The sequence below is a fragment of the Lepisosteus oculatus genome, chromosome 8 (assembly GCF_040954835.1).
Source record: "Lepisosteus oculatus isolate fLepOcu1 chromosome 8, fLepOcu1.hap2, whole genome shotgun sequence".
Classification (NCBI taxonomy): domain Eukaryota; kingdom Metazoa; phylum Chordata; class Actinopteri; order Semionotiformes; family Lepisosteidae; genus Lepisosteus; species Lepisosteus oculatus.
Window position 1 is genome coordinate 36,219,148 of NC_090703.1, and position 13,966 is coordinate 36,233,113.

Sequence of the window (13,966 nt, forward strand, 5' to 3'; positions counted from 1 at the left end):
ATCAAAAGCCACATCACTTTGTGCTGTACTAAATAATTATATTTAAGCCTGATGTGAAACCTTGCTTTGGCATTAAATGCTATTATGTTTTTTTTTAAAAGATCAAAATGTAAAGGCGTGAGTATAGAAAACCAAGCACTTATGTACTGAAATTAATTCATGTTATGACACTGAATTAAGAAAGTCACAGAAGGTAAAGTCTCAAGACTTTCAGCTTTCAAATGTATAACCACAGCTATAAATGTATAAATGTCCAGAACATTAATCCTTTAACTTGATTTCAACACAGAGCCTAGAACTAATGACCTATTTAAAATCTAACCTCAGAATTTACAAAAGAAACAAGCTTTAACAACTGGACCAGCCACAAAATGTCTTGTTTTATTTAGCAGAAAGTCTGCTAAGTACTGCATATAAAAACAAGTGGCCACAAGCTTAACCCAGTATGGGAGTTCTTGTAAATGTAGCCGCTACATGATCACTGAAACAGGCTGTAAGCCTTTTACTTTGACCATGATATTAAGGTAAACCGATAATTCTGGGCATTTACAAACCTTAATCTACATCTCAAACCTTCAGCACCTTAATAGATAAATGAAACCCATAATCGCACAATACTAAACCATACACAAACATGACTGTTTCCAAACTACTGACAAATACCCTTTGGTGGTACTCCCTCCAACCTTGTTAAGTTTACCCATTTTAGCACCATCAAAATGACTGACAATTCTAAACCTCCACAACTCCAGATGGGTGTCCTTGGACAATGTCTTGGGAACACCTTTTCTCCCCATTTGCCTTTAGAAAGAAAGCCAACACATAATTAAAAAAAACTTTTATAAATCAAAGCTTTAGTCAACAGACTCCAGTCATTGCATGAATGAAGGTCAACCTTTTCACTAACTCAATTTCAGCTGTCAAATATTTACAATACAAAAATACACAGTATAATATAAAACATCTTTCTCCACAACTGATTACATCATTAATAGTTTCATTCAGGTAACCAGACAAATCATGATACAAAAACCAGATGGACGGCTTAGGCTTTTTGGTATGAGGGGTATCCTCCCCAAAATCATCAGATGAATTGATGTTCACAGTATATCCTCCTGAATATCAAACATGCCCCATCATCATAGGTTTACCCAGAAGCAAAGAGCTTCAAAGAATACTGAACTGAAATTTGAAACTATTATCGCAATCACTATAGCCAACTGAGTCAATCACTCAGAGTTCATAAAAGGTGGAAGAAAGATGGTTTCCTTTGCAAGTCACAGAGTGCCAACTTCAATATCTTGCAGTCCATCTCTCAAGCACTCTCTCCCTCACTCCTTGGAGGAATATGGTCAAACCCTTTCCAGGTTCATGCCAGATCTCAATCAGAAGAAGCTTCTTCCTCCTTCTGCTTCTTTTTCTTTTTTTTCTTCTTACTGCTTTCACCCTCCTGCACAAAGGAGGTGGAAGGAAAAGATTGCCTCATTAAAAAAAAACCAACAGCCCAAATATCATTCATCACAGCCCTGACACATGATGCTTTCAGCCAGTCAAACCTTAATGGACACAATTTTAAAGGAGAAAGAAATCTTTCATCTTTAAATCAAAATGTTGTAATCACTAATGTTATCCCCCAAAAAGAAATGAAGTAGAACCAATGAAAATCTATTAAATTCCACATTTTCCTGGCCTCTAAACATTTAGACTTTGAGACTTACTGGGTGAAGTAGCAATAATAAAGGTTTCCCCTCTTTTCTAATGGATTACTACATTACACAGCTTTGATTACTGCTTTTAGCTATTTTTACAAAAGCATAATTATCACTTTCAGTTACAATTATCATTTTGGTAGCTGGCTCAAATCACTTCATGGCACTCTTCTAGCAGTTTGGGAGTTGCAGTATAAAAATGCTCCATCGCTACATCTAAATCTGCACCTCTGACAGGACACAACCCACATGAGTGATGACCATAAATCCAAAAATGATACTGGTAATAAGATCTATATGAAACCCACATAAGCAAAGCGGTATCATGTTACTTAATCTTGTGCTGCTGGACATTCACTATACATTTAGTACAAAGTTTTTACACAATGTATAAAGGAACTACCAGCTTCTCAGAAAATAAAACCTATCACACTTAAAAGCAGCTCCAAATAGTGAGCACCTATTTGTGAGAACTTAACTATAAAGCTAATGTAGAGCAGGCCAAAGTCCACCATTCAATGGAAGTATGCTGGACTGTGAAGGCTTCCTCTTGATAATTTTGCAGACCAACTCCCTCTAAAGCCACATAACCAGACAATAAAGGGATAACCATCTGCTTCTTTGTCGCAGCTTGGAATGACGAAAATGAAATTTAAAACATTTAAAATTCGAGACTGACAAATGCAATGACATCTTGTTCACTGGAGAGGTTAGGACTAAACTTCTCAGGCATAGTTGCGCAATTTGTTAAGGGATTTAAATAAGCTTTAGCCTTCACACCAACAAACCCCTGAAATAATCTTAAATCACGGATTATACTGAGAAAAAAAATCAATTTCAATGCATAGCACTGAAGAATTAGACCAGAATTTTCTTGCTCTGTACACAGTTCCCTACAAGCACAGACTTGTACCTCTGGAGCTGGTTCTTCTTCCCCTGCTTCTTCCGTAAGTTTTATTTTCTTGTCTTTTTTCTTTTTCTTCTTTTCTTTCTTACTCTCCACATCTGCTTTGGGAGCGGAAGGTGTAGAGGGGGCAGGTGTTCCATCGCTTTCACTGTCGCTTGTTTCTCTCTTCCTCTGAAGAAAAAAAAAATCAATTACTTCTACTACTACTACGCAGGCAAGCCATGAAAAACAAACCACCACAACCTTAAGGAATTAATCTTACAATCAAGGTACCACTGACATAACCTGTGAGAAAAACTAAAACCTGTGGGAGACTAATACTGAGCTTGCCAAAAATAAATTCTCTGGTTTTCACATCTGCCTCTCTTTATTCTTAAGTTACTGTTAAAACATGTTCGTATTTTGTTAAGACCAGTATATGCTAGACTGCAAAAGTTGCCCTACTTTAAGCAAATACAACTAGCACATTTCAAGCATATTAACGTCCCATGAAAAAAGCAGTTTCTCCTTCTTGCGTCATGTTACAGAAAATAATGGGCCTACCTTGGCAGTTGGTTCACTTGGTTCTGCTTCAATTTTCTTCGGCGTACTGAAAAATAGAAAAGATTGTCATTAAACACAAAATGGAACTCTAAAACAACGTGGGGGATAGGGTGTCATCACAACACAGTTTTGATGTTTTGGCAATTCATCCTTGTTTATAATCTGCAAATGAAAGTTTAGGGATCACAGTAAACTGTACCACACTAGATAATAGTACTATTCTAAATCAGAGAAAAATATTTCAATTAAATGAAGTACTGAAGAACACACCAAGATTTATGGTGCAGAATTAATAAATGGGAAAACAGTTCGCTATCTTCAGAAAGTTAGAGAAATATGATAACCTATTATATGAACACAAGTGTGCCAGTTTTAAATTCATAAACATATATCACCCAGAACTATGCATACACTACAGCTGTGAACAAGATAAAACTTTTCTCCATACCTGTAATCTACATATTGTTCCTTCCAGTTAGCTGGAGTATTTCCATTAGGTTTTCCATGCTTGTCCAACAAGCCTTTCTGAATCATCATTTTCTTCTGGCTTGCCTGAAAACAGCATTAGAAAATTAAAGCAACCTTTATGTACACAGTTTAACAAGAAGCCAAACAAGTTTCAGCATTACCTTTGGCCCTAGGCCCCATTTACGAGGATAGGTGTCTCTTTCCATGATGACTCTCTTAATCTTTGCCACAACTCCATGGTCACAAGTGGAAATTACTGCAGTGGTCATCAGGGCGATTGCTAGAAGTAAAAATGACCAAATCCAAAAACATAAAAAGGAGTATTCTTTTTTGTGAGATATCCCAAAATTAACTTTTTCCAGAGCCATCAGCCATGGGTGATAGATAGATGGTCATCTTTGCAAGTGCTAATGCAATCTGTTGAACATCACTTGGCCAGGATCTTATTTTCAAACATTTCAGATATTCCAGCTCCGCTTCCTTGCAGAATAACCAAGAAAAGGTAGGTAACCGATGATTGCTTACCAATGCAAATAGCTTCTCCTTTAGTAGTGATGACAACAATCTCTTGGTTTACTTCAATGCCATCTTCATACCGGAGAACACCAGGCAGCATGATCTTTGCACCATAGCAGATTGCATTGACCTGTAAGGAAGACACTTGTCAACACTGTGCATCTTCCATTCACTACAAAAATCAGGCTGAATGATCATCTACGAGCAATGCCATCCTTTCATCTTCAGTTTAGAATGGATTTGTGTTCCCTACCACTGAGTTTGTTTTACATTTTAGCTAAGATCAAAGAAACACAAACCATTCTGGAAGGGCTGGGCTATAGACCAGAATCACCCACACTCTAAGATGACCTTAAATGCATTAACTTGAATGTTCAAATGATAGCAAATGCTTTTGATTTCAGGAATTCTTAAATCTAGTGTGGTTTGCCTTCTTCAAAAGATAGAAGACAAGTATTTATACATTTAACAACTAACTCGACAGCTGAAATTGTTTACAGTCGGGGACAATGCTTACTTCGATCAGTAAGTAAAGCATTTATAAGATGAAAGAGGACAAAATGATTCATACTGAATAACTAAAAACAGTTCCATTTTAGCTTCGCAGCATTTGTTCTTTAAACATCATTAGCTCTAAGGCCGATTTAATAAAAAAAGGTATAGCCATACCGCACTGTCCTTCATAACAAGACGTTTGTGTGACACAAGGAGCTTCTCTAGTGGATAGATGACTCTCCTCAGGTAGGTTTCATCCTTGTTATGGTCATACTGCCACTGGGCATCCAACACATCGTGCATGGTAACCAAGTTGTCCTGAAAAAAGGATAAAATAAATAAGTTTTCCTATTGTGTAATAACATTGTCATTATGATTTCAAACAGTAAGGCTCTCATCTTTGAAAGGTGTCAAAAGAGTACCGTGTAACAAAGTACAGCTTTGAAATTTTGCTTTTATCCATAGTGACTCAGATTCAAAACAATGAAAAACAAAATGAATGTAGGCAAGGATTCAATGAAATGGAAAAACAATTTAACCATTCCACTCATATCCTCCTCCATGCCATTCCATGTACCAAAGCTCAATTACCAGAGCCAGGGAAAAAGCCCAGCACTGAACTCAACCACTTTGGACAACATTTATTACTTAAGCCAGAATGGTCCAATCCTGGTCCTTTATAGGTCTAAACCTGGTGTTTCTTTGAAAAAGCAGAGCCTGAGAATAACTGTTAAATAGGTCCAATAAAGCCAGTCATCAGCTGGTTTATCCTGTCAAAAGCCGGTTTTATAAAAAGATTTTATTTCAGACCAACAAGACCAATACTGGAGACCCTTGACCTCAGTACAAGCCTCTGGTTGGAAAGAGGGAAGCGGAGAAAACAGTTTTTTTACCCGCTCTCCCAGGACCCCAGACCGCACTCGCCGAAGCTCCTGCATCTGTCCCCCAACTCCCAGCAAGAGGCCAAGGTGAACACACAGGGTCCGGATGTAGGTACCTGCCTCACAGCTGACCCAGAATATCCCTGCAGAATACCAGTTAGAAACATGACTGGAGTGAATACTACCCACCATTAATACATGAACTGGTAAATCACTGCAAATATGGTCTGCGTTCATTTTTTCATGAAAAGTCCAAAAGCAGTTCCATTTAATCATCAGAGACCTGGCCTTAAATTTGTTTTTAAATTTAGCATTTAAAAGTTGAGTGTTCAGAACAATGAAGCACCAATTTACCTAATTCCAAAAATTTTAAAAACAAATCACTGGTACGCCTTTTATATCAGGCCTGCCAGATTAATTTAGTAACTAAACAATTACAATGAATAATCCAAGTTCAAAAACACCCCTCTTAACCACTGTTCCAGAAGCCATCAGTCATGGGTGATAGATCAATAGTCATCTTTGCACAAAGTGCTAATGCAATCTATACAACACATCATTTGGCCTCTTGTTTGGAGCTAATCATTAACTAGGATACTAATGCCCATCCTAAATTTAAGTTTTCTTCCGAGTATTTAAGGAAAGCAGAAAATTCACTCAAGCTTAATTCTTATCGTAACCTATAAGTAAATACCCCTTTGTACTCTTGGCACTGACGTTCCTCATCATGACTAATAATATTAGCAAGATTCTTAATAATCTTTACATTATTTTGCAATGGAGGATTTGCAGCTTTGCTGTGCTCTGAAGAAAACAGAAAATCCAGTAAAGTAATAGATCTCTCTTTTCCTTACCCAGTCTTCGCTCTGGATCGTACTCTATGAGTTTGCTTTCATAAATGGTTCTCACTCTCAACTGTCTCTTCACAGCTGCAATCAGAGGAGGCCGCTGGAACAAAGCCCCCGTTAAGGTTTCCAGTGCCTGAGAAAGAGGAGAGAGACTTGACACACCTGAGACAAACGACTTAACCGGAAGCCAATTCGAAGCTTGTACGTGATCAGACTGTTTGACTCGTCTCTGCAGAGGCTGGTTCTGCCTCTTGCTACAGCCTCCAGTCCTGCTCCAGCTCTCCAGACCCCTGCTCCACCCCCAGCAGAACACTGGAATGGCCGAGCCGAGTCTGGGAGCCGTGACACTCAGGCCTAGAACAGGTCGTGAGTGCTGCAGAGACAGGGGCCAGCAGTGCTCAGAGAATGGATAAACAAGTTCATCATCTCACATACATTGCTGCCGCAGGAAGAGCACGTCAACACAGCTCATCCAGAAGATTGAGCATCAACAAATGCAAGATTTTTCCTGTGTGCTTACTCAAAACTGAGGCTTTAAGCATTGTAACAGCAAAAAACATTTCAGTCAAAAAAAAAGTCCCATAAACCCACTTTCATAAAAGTCAAAGTGTCTAACCCCATAAAGTAGATGACTTCCTCTCATAATAAAAAAGCAAGCTAATTGTGGAATAGTGAGACAGGAAAAAACAGGTGAGCCACCCTTGTCATCTTATGTGAAAATGCAGATGCTGAAGTGACATAGCTTAAATGTACATTAACTTCTTTGCAAGCAAACTTAAATGATTTGACCTCCAATACTGAAATTTTTACTTATTTTGTGAAAAACACGTTTAAAAACTGCTTTAAACTGATTTCTAAAAGGCTTTGGTTGATTTATTAAGCTTGTGGACAGTTTGTACTTTGACATTTTTTCTTCAAACAGACAAGCAATAGCCATACTGAACATAAACTATATTTAACATATGTAGCTACTTTCCACTGATTTGCTAAGGAATCAAATAAAGAATAAAATGACTTAATGCTGTAAGTGAGAAATTAGGTCAATTTTTATGTTTAATGATAAAACGTAAACCCTGTCTTAAACTGGTTCACATAAATGTGGAATTACTATACCATTTTTCTAAATTAAAGACCAATTTTAAAATAAAACTTACCCTGGAAAGCTGAAGCTCATTCTCAATAGCATTGTGCAGCCGAACAATTCCCACATACTCTTTGCCTGAAAGCAATAGCAAAAGAGTAGTCAGGAGAAGCTGCTTTTTTTCCTGTGTCACTTACAAGTGACTATAATTCACGATTTTCAGAGACTGAAAGAAGACAAGAAATACCCACTCACCAGCGCTCTGCTGGGACTTCACCAGACGCGTGGCTCTGTCTACACACACTATGAGACAGCCTGTGACTTTAGGGTCCAGAGTGCCACTGTGGCCTGTTTTCTCCACACGAAGAATCCGACGGATCCACGCCACCACTTCGTGAGAGGATGGGTTGGCGGGTTTATCCAAGTTAATAAAACCGGTCCTACAGATTTTAAAATATTTCAGTATAACTTCTAAGAATAGGAGATCACTCAGTATTAACTCAGAAAAAACAAATGCATAACACAAGGCCTACTAAAGGAGTTGTAATGGTTGCCTTAACATTTCTCCCTGAAGCCATCAGTCATGGGTGATAGATAGACAGTCATCTTTGCACAGAGTGCTAATGCAATCTACATAAAAACATCATTTGGCTTCTTGGATGTCATCAATCTATGAAATTAAAGCATTCTCTCAGATCTTAGACAACTCTTAAAGTAGAAAATTCTAACAATGTAAATTTGTCTGGTGTAAGGTAATATCTTCCTGCTGTAAGCACTAAAATACCTAAAACAGATTAATAAATCTTTCAATGTTAAACAGACAACCTGTTTCACATTTCACACAGGACGAAGAGTTTAAGTGCATTTTTCAAGTTAAGACTTTGCCAGCATTAGTTTCAATTAGAAAACCAAGATCCCTAAAGATACAGCAAAAAAAAAATTGTACCTGACATAATCCTGAATATTTCTCTTCAAGGGATTTGAGCCACTTGGGAGAGGTGTATAATGTGCTGTCCTTATGTTCAGCTTATCAAAGTTCTACAAAAAAAACAAATGAAAAAGGAGATTTTACACAAATGTATTTAGCATACCACCTTTGTCACACCTACACCATCCATCCATAAAGTGTTACTTTTCAAAGTGTCACCCAATTCTTCATTTAATACTTAATGGAATGGAAGAGAGGAGAAAGTCAAGGTTTTTATATATTGCTTACTGTACACTTCCTGAAAAAAATCTTTAATGAGCAAAAAGGCACAAGGCCAGGTGAAATGGTATTTACATTAATGTGCTGTGCTGCCTTACTGGAACCCTCCAGCACCGCATATACAACACTGTGTATTTGTAGAACTGTGATCTGCACCTTCATTCAGGTACAGTGATAAGGGAAATAATTCTGTATAAATCTGTTACTTTTTGGATTGAGAAGCAGATGTCTTACATTGTGCATATCCCAACAAAGTGAGCTATATTGTCATGTGAGGCAAGTACTGATCATTGGATGTTCTTTGTGCAACAGGCTACTTAACCCCTCCCCATCGAACTTGTGCGATCAGACTGTTTACTCGTCTCTGCAGAGGCTGGTTCTGCCTCTTGCTCCAGCTCTCCAGACTCCTGCTCCGCCCCCAGCAGAACACTGGAATGGCCAAGCCGAGTCTGGGAGCCGAGACACTTAGGCCTAGAACAGGCCGAGAGTGTTGCAGAGACAGAGGCCAGCAGTGCTCAGAGAATGGATAAACAAGTTCATCATCTCACATACAACACTATACATGGGAGCTTCCTAGAAGGATGACAGGAACGTATAATAATTATCTAGTTACCTTCAACAATAAAGGCCACTGAGAGGTATCAAGTGTTGGAATTTTGGACTCCGGTTTGATGAGGAAATCACCCATCTCTTGAAGTTCCTAAAGCGGGGGGGAAAATCCATTTGATGTTATGAAAATTTTAAATTACAATGTAAGCAATTATAAAAACTTCAAAGTTTACTGCACCCAAAAAAGTTGCTAACATTCCAAAAAAGCCATGTTACATGGAACCTACCCCAACTTCATCATCGGCAACTTTTTTCTCCTTCTTCTTCTTGTGCTTCTTAGCTGAGGAAACTGAGAAAAGAGAAAAGAAGAAACCCAAGAGTTCAAACCGTGGAAATTAATCATTCTCAGTAAATAATCATGGACTGTTGCTGTAACATTAGCACATCACGTCTCTTGATATGAATAATCATATGAATTAAGGTTACTTTCCTATAATAACTCTTACATCTGTAAACTCTTCTGGAAAAAAACAACAGGCTTTCTACATATAATTATTAAACAAAATAAATTCTTGGAATAAGAAAATCATCATGTTTCCATCATCAATGACAATTAGGAAAAGTCAAGTCCCTAAAATATTCTAATTTAGCAACTCTTCAGAGCATTCATGATCATAATTCGCACATAATGTATCTTTATTTGATTAATAATAGACATGCGGGCTGCATTGGTTTAGGGAAAACTGTTCAATACAACCACGTGGCAGACTCTGAAAACACGTGGTGACTAGAAAAAGACCACATTTGGCGGTGTGCAAGGCATTAATTTTTAAATGGATAAAAAAAATACCATAAGCACAATTGACTCACTGAATTAAAACGTATAGAATAATCGTTTTTAGTAATATCGTGCAGCATTCAGCAATCTTAAAGCAAATGTTAACTTTCGCTTTTAACTTCAAAAACAAAATTACAAAATTACAAAAGCTTGCTACTTCATCGATGAAAGTGACTACATTGTGGATTATAAAAAAATATCGAATGCAAAAAAGCTAGGTACATCCTCTGCAACAGTGAAATTCATGTATCTCTTCCTACTGTAAAGTTTATATTCAAAAACACAGCATTTAATGCGTTTGTACCCTACATATTAAGATTCAAGATCGCAATTATTAAAATTAAGACGCCTTAAATAGTGATATACACGTTGTAAGAGCCGGATTGATCAAACTTAAGATGTAAAAATACAGGCAAGTTGATCATTTATCGTCTAGTTGCACACTTGCCCCATGCAGCACACACGAGGTGAGATTTATTTTCTCTACAAAAGATCCAGTCTTAAATCGGTCTCAAAGAGCTTGAATTACTTTGTCCTATGTATCTCAGTACAATTGACTACTACTATTTCCCCTCGAATTGCATATAAAAATAAAGAAAAACCCAAAATTATTTTCCATGCCTACCCTCTACGTCCGCCATCTTCACTCTCTCAATGTGGAAAGGAACACGTGTGGTGTTCACTGCGCATGTCCTTTCCCGAGTCTTAGACCCGTGAAACACCGCGAGAGTCTGTCCTACATGATGTCATTTCTATTGCCTAAACAAATATGGGAGTTATTAGTTCAGCTCCTCTGTCTAGTGCGAGCTAGTGTGAAGGTTACTTTAAGGATGGATTAGTTCTAGTGTAAGGACATATTAATCGTATCGACTTGAGTTATTTATATTATTATTGTTGTAAATTAGAACAATGGTTAATATTGCTGCATTGCGATGCTGAGATCCTGGGATCAATTTTTGGTTTGCTGCTTGCAAGGACTCTGCATGTTCCGCAGTATTTGTATGGGTTTCCTGTAGGTGCTCTGCTTTTGCCCCACAGTCCAAAGACATAATGGTAAATTCATTGGCTTCTGCAAATAGACCCTGGTATGACAATGTGCGTTTTTGGTGTCTGTGTGAAACCTGTGATGGACTGGTATCCAGGGTGCATCCCACATTTCGCCCAATGCTTCCTGGGATTGGCTTTAATTCATCATGTCCCTGAATTAGATAAGTGGCTTTTGAAAGTGATGTGATGTATCATTTTATTTATTAATCTAAAGTTATTGACATTCTTTTTATTAATCTAAAGTTATTGACATTCGTTTTCTGTCATGTTTAAACAGGAGCTCCATATTGAGAGGACCCTTTCTAAACAGGATTTTTCCATCTCCTAAATTTAGTTTGACTCCATGAAATGAAATTATACATGAAAGGGAGGATTCATGAATAATATCTGGATTATTGTTTGTAATTAGAAATTAGATTCAGTACATCAGGTTTTTCACTAATCCCATGATTGTATCATAAACAGACTCCTTGTAGAGCCTATTGTGATGAAGCAGCCATGCTGTTGTATTAATATCTTTTCACTGTTAAAAAATGTATTTCCCAACCCTTCAACCAAATGTATTACCAACATCTTAGTTTCTTAATTTGCTTTTAGGTTTTTGCAATAAATTGTGATGAAAGTAGTAGTAAGACTAGGACTCGGGGTGTTTAGACAAAGGCTGATAGTGTCCCCTTGGGATATAGGCAGAATATGAATTAGAAAGAAAATAAAGAATCTATTGGCAAAAGGGGTGATTGAATAGAGGTACGTAATAAGCCTTAAAAAAACATGATTCCCTACAAAAAGTACGCACAGGGATGTAGCCTTTCAAAGAGCTCTATTGATGGGGTTACTGGCAGTAATGACAAGAGCACTTTCCTCTGGCTAGAGCCAGACCTAAAAATTTATTTTATGTCCCAAAAAGAAAACCACCTCTCGCACCGTCTCTCAAAATCACATCTTAAAATGTACTATTGAATTAATGCATTTTCTTTTAATTGCGCAACTTTCTATTTCTATTGTATTTAAGGGAAGATGTTGCATAACAGATGGTGTCAGGGTGCCCTTTTTACAACGCAAACACAAAACAAGTTCTATCTTCAGAATAATGAAGCTGATTTCTGCCAGTTATTATTAGCTTGGGCTAGGTTAAGTGGCTGGTTTCTTCGCCAGGGCTTCATTCTTTGTTTCCAGTATTAAGAAGAACAACACTATAACATGTATTAAGCAATAATTATATGTGGGCTCCAGAGTTGCTCAATATGTGAAGATGCTTGCTTGAGGACTGGCACTGGCACTGTGTGTTCCAAGCCCGGGTTAGGTCACTGTGACTGTGATGGGATTTCTCAAGTGGTTGACACATAATTGACTAAGCACAGCACAGGGTAGGGTTGGCATTAGTTAGCAAGGGCGCTTTTAGATCCCAACAAAACAGCAATTACTGCAAGCCTGCACCAGGACTGGCAAAGGAACTGCCTCTCCTTCAATTGGAGAAGTGCCTCCTGTGGCGAGCTGCGTGACCTGAGATGTATTAACAGATCAATGACTCAAAGGTGGGGAGGCCAGACACATCTGTCTGCACTTCCTTGTTGTCACTATGTGTTGGTACAAGATATGCACCTGTGAGCCGAGACATGAAAACACACAATTGCCAATTCCAAATTGAGTAGGTTTATTACCAAATAATTATTTGGAAGAAAGGTGTTAAAAATAATTATATTCTACTATCAAAATTGTAGGGATTTTTGATGATTCTTCATATCTTTTTTTTTTGTCTTCATGTGTCATGCATTTTGGTAGTTAACACACAGTGAAAAGGTGCAAACTTTTGCTATATACTTGGCAATTTAGCCTCCAGTGACCTCAGGAGTTGGGCCACTCACTTCACACTTAGTACTGAAAGAGGTAGCAGCCCACGGCCACTCCAAGGCTGTTTAGTTCTGCCCACCAACAAGCAGGATTTAGACCAGATTAACAAAACTCTAGGGCAATCAATGTAAAGTTTAATATAATTACAATATACAATATAGAGTGATCAGGACTTATGCATCCAGCCAAAGTATTTGATCTCGTGTCTAGAGTATGCAGGGTCTCATTCATAAGAGTTTTCTCTGGTTTTACCAGCTGCCTTTTGTTGTCTACGCTATATTTTGCCCTTAGGGTTAACTCCCTTTGGCTATATCTGAATAGCCCCAGTTATATAGATATAGTTCGGTACAAGAAAAGCTGTCCACATTTTCTATGTTCATGTGCTGTTTGGGGGAGTTTTAGCGTAGTGGGTAAGTCTCTGGACTCACTTTGGGTTGTGGGTGCAATTCCCTTCTGCAGACTTTACCCCACTTGCTGCAGTCCATCGGGGACCATCAGTTATTGGGTGGTAACCCCAGTGATGAACCAGAGTCCTGTCCTGAGGGGAGAGTGGCATAATGTCTGCTTAACACCAAAGGAACCATGATAGGCTCTGGTGTATTAAGCCAGTGTGGTTCAGATTTTAAGGCAAAAAGTTTAACATAAAATAAATAATATAGTACTGTATATTCAGGTAAATTATATCTAATATGGTACAGCAGTACCCACTTATTCCATATACACTTTGAAGTGAGGGGCCTATTTTTACTATTGCTTCAGCAATAAACTGATCCCAGTCCACGACAAGATCACTTGGAAAGGGTACTTAAAAGTAACTTTTTTTTCAATTTGGGCTTAATTTGGAGACTTACTGTATGAAAAGATGTTGTATTCCATCATAAATAAAATGCAAAGAAGAGAAGATAAAAGTGGCAATTCCAACAACCAGACGTAATCTTCTAATCTTGGTATATCGTTGTGTATTAGTATTGTCACCATTTTATCTTATTATAAACATGCACATTGAAAGCATTTTATATACATATA

General features: G+C 37.8%; 1 protein-coding gene and 6 non-coding genes across 7 annotated transcripts; all 7 read right to left on the reverse strand.

The window, feature by feature from the left end:
- Nucleotides 1-823: 823 nt before the first annotated feature.
- dkc1 (dyskeratosis congenita 1, dyskerin) lies at nucleotides 824-10,718 on the reverse strand. The gene is made up of 15 exons (XM_015351095.2): nucleotides 10,668-10,718; nucleotides 9,492-9,553; nucleotides 9,269-9,355; nucleotides 8,395-8,486; nucleotides 7,704-7,888; nucleotides 7,522-7,586; nucleotides 6,374-6,500; nucleotides 5,532-5,662; nucleotides 4,813-4,956; nucleotides 4,153-4,273; nucleotides 3,789-3,907; nucleotides 3,608-3,711; nucleotides 3,160-3,205; nucleotides 2,623-2,787; nucleotides 824-1,450 (listed from the first exon to the last, which is right to left on the reverse strand). The coding sequence occupies exons 1-15, from the start codon at nucleotides 10,681-10,683 to the stop codon at nucleotides 1,382-1,384; spliced, it is 1,533 nt and encodes a 510-aa protein (XP_015206581.1). The 5' UTR covers nucleotides 10,684-10,718; the 3' UTR covers nucleotides 824-1,381.
- On the reverse strand, nucleotides 3,990-4,063 carry LOC138241113 (small nucleolar RNA SNORD83). Its single transcript, XR_011190306.1, has one exon. It is a non-coding gene; the product is annotated as a small nucleolar RNA SNORD83 (small nucleolar RNA).
- Nucleotides 5,136-5,274, reverse strand: LOC138241120 (small nucleolar RNA SNORA36 family). Its single transcript, XR_011190313.1, has one exon. It is a non-coding gene; the product is annotated as a small nucleolar RNA SNORA36 family (small nucleolar RNA).
- On the reverse strand, nucleotides 6,006-6,084 carry LOC138241112 (small nucleolar RNA SNORD83). The gene has a single exon (XR_011190305.1). It is a non-coding gene; the product is annotated as a small nucleolar RNA SNORD83 (small nucleolar RNA).
- On the reverse strand, nucleotides 6,573-6,798 carry LOC138241121 (small nucleolar RNA SNORD17). The gene has a single exon (XR_011190314.1). It is a non-coding gene; the product is annotated as a small nucleolar RNA SNORD17 (small nucleolar RNA).
- LOC138241111 (small nucleolar RNA SNORD83) lies at nucleotides 8,021-8,100 on the reverse strand. Its single transcript, XR_011190304.1, has one exon. It is a non-coding gene; the product is annotated as a small nucleolar RNA SNORD83 (small nucleolar RNA).
- Nucleotides 8,997-9,203, reverse strand: LOC138241122 (small nucleolar RNA SNORD17). Its single transcript, XR_011190315.1, has one exon. It is a non-coding gene; the product is annotated as a small nucleolar RNA SNORD17 (small nucleolar RNA).
- Nucleotides 10,719-13,966: the final 3,248 nt, after the last annotated feature.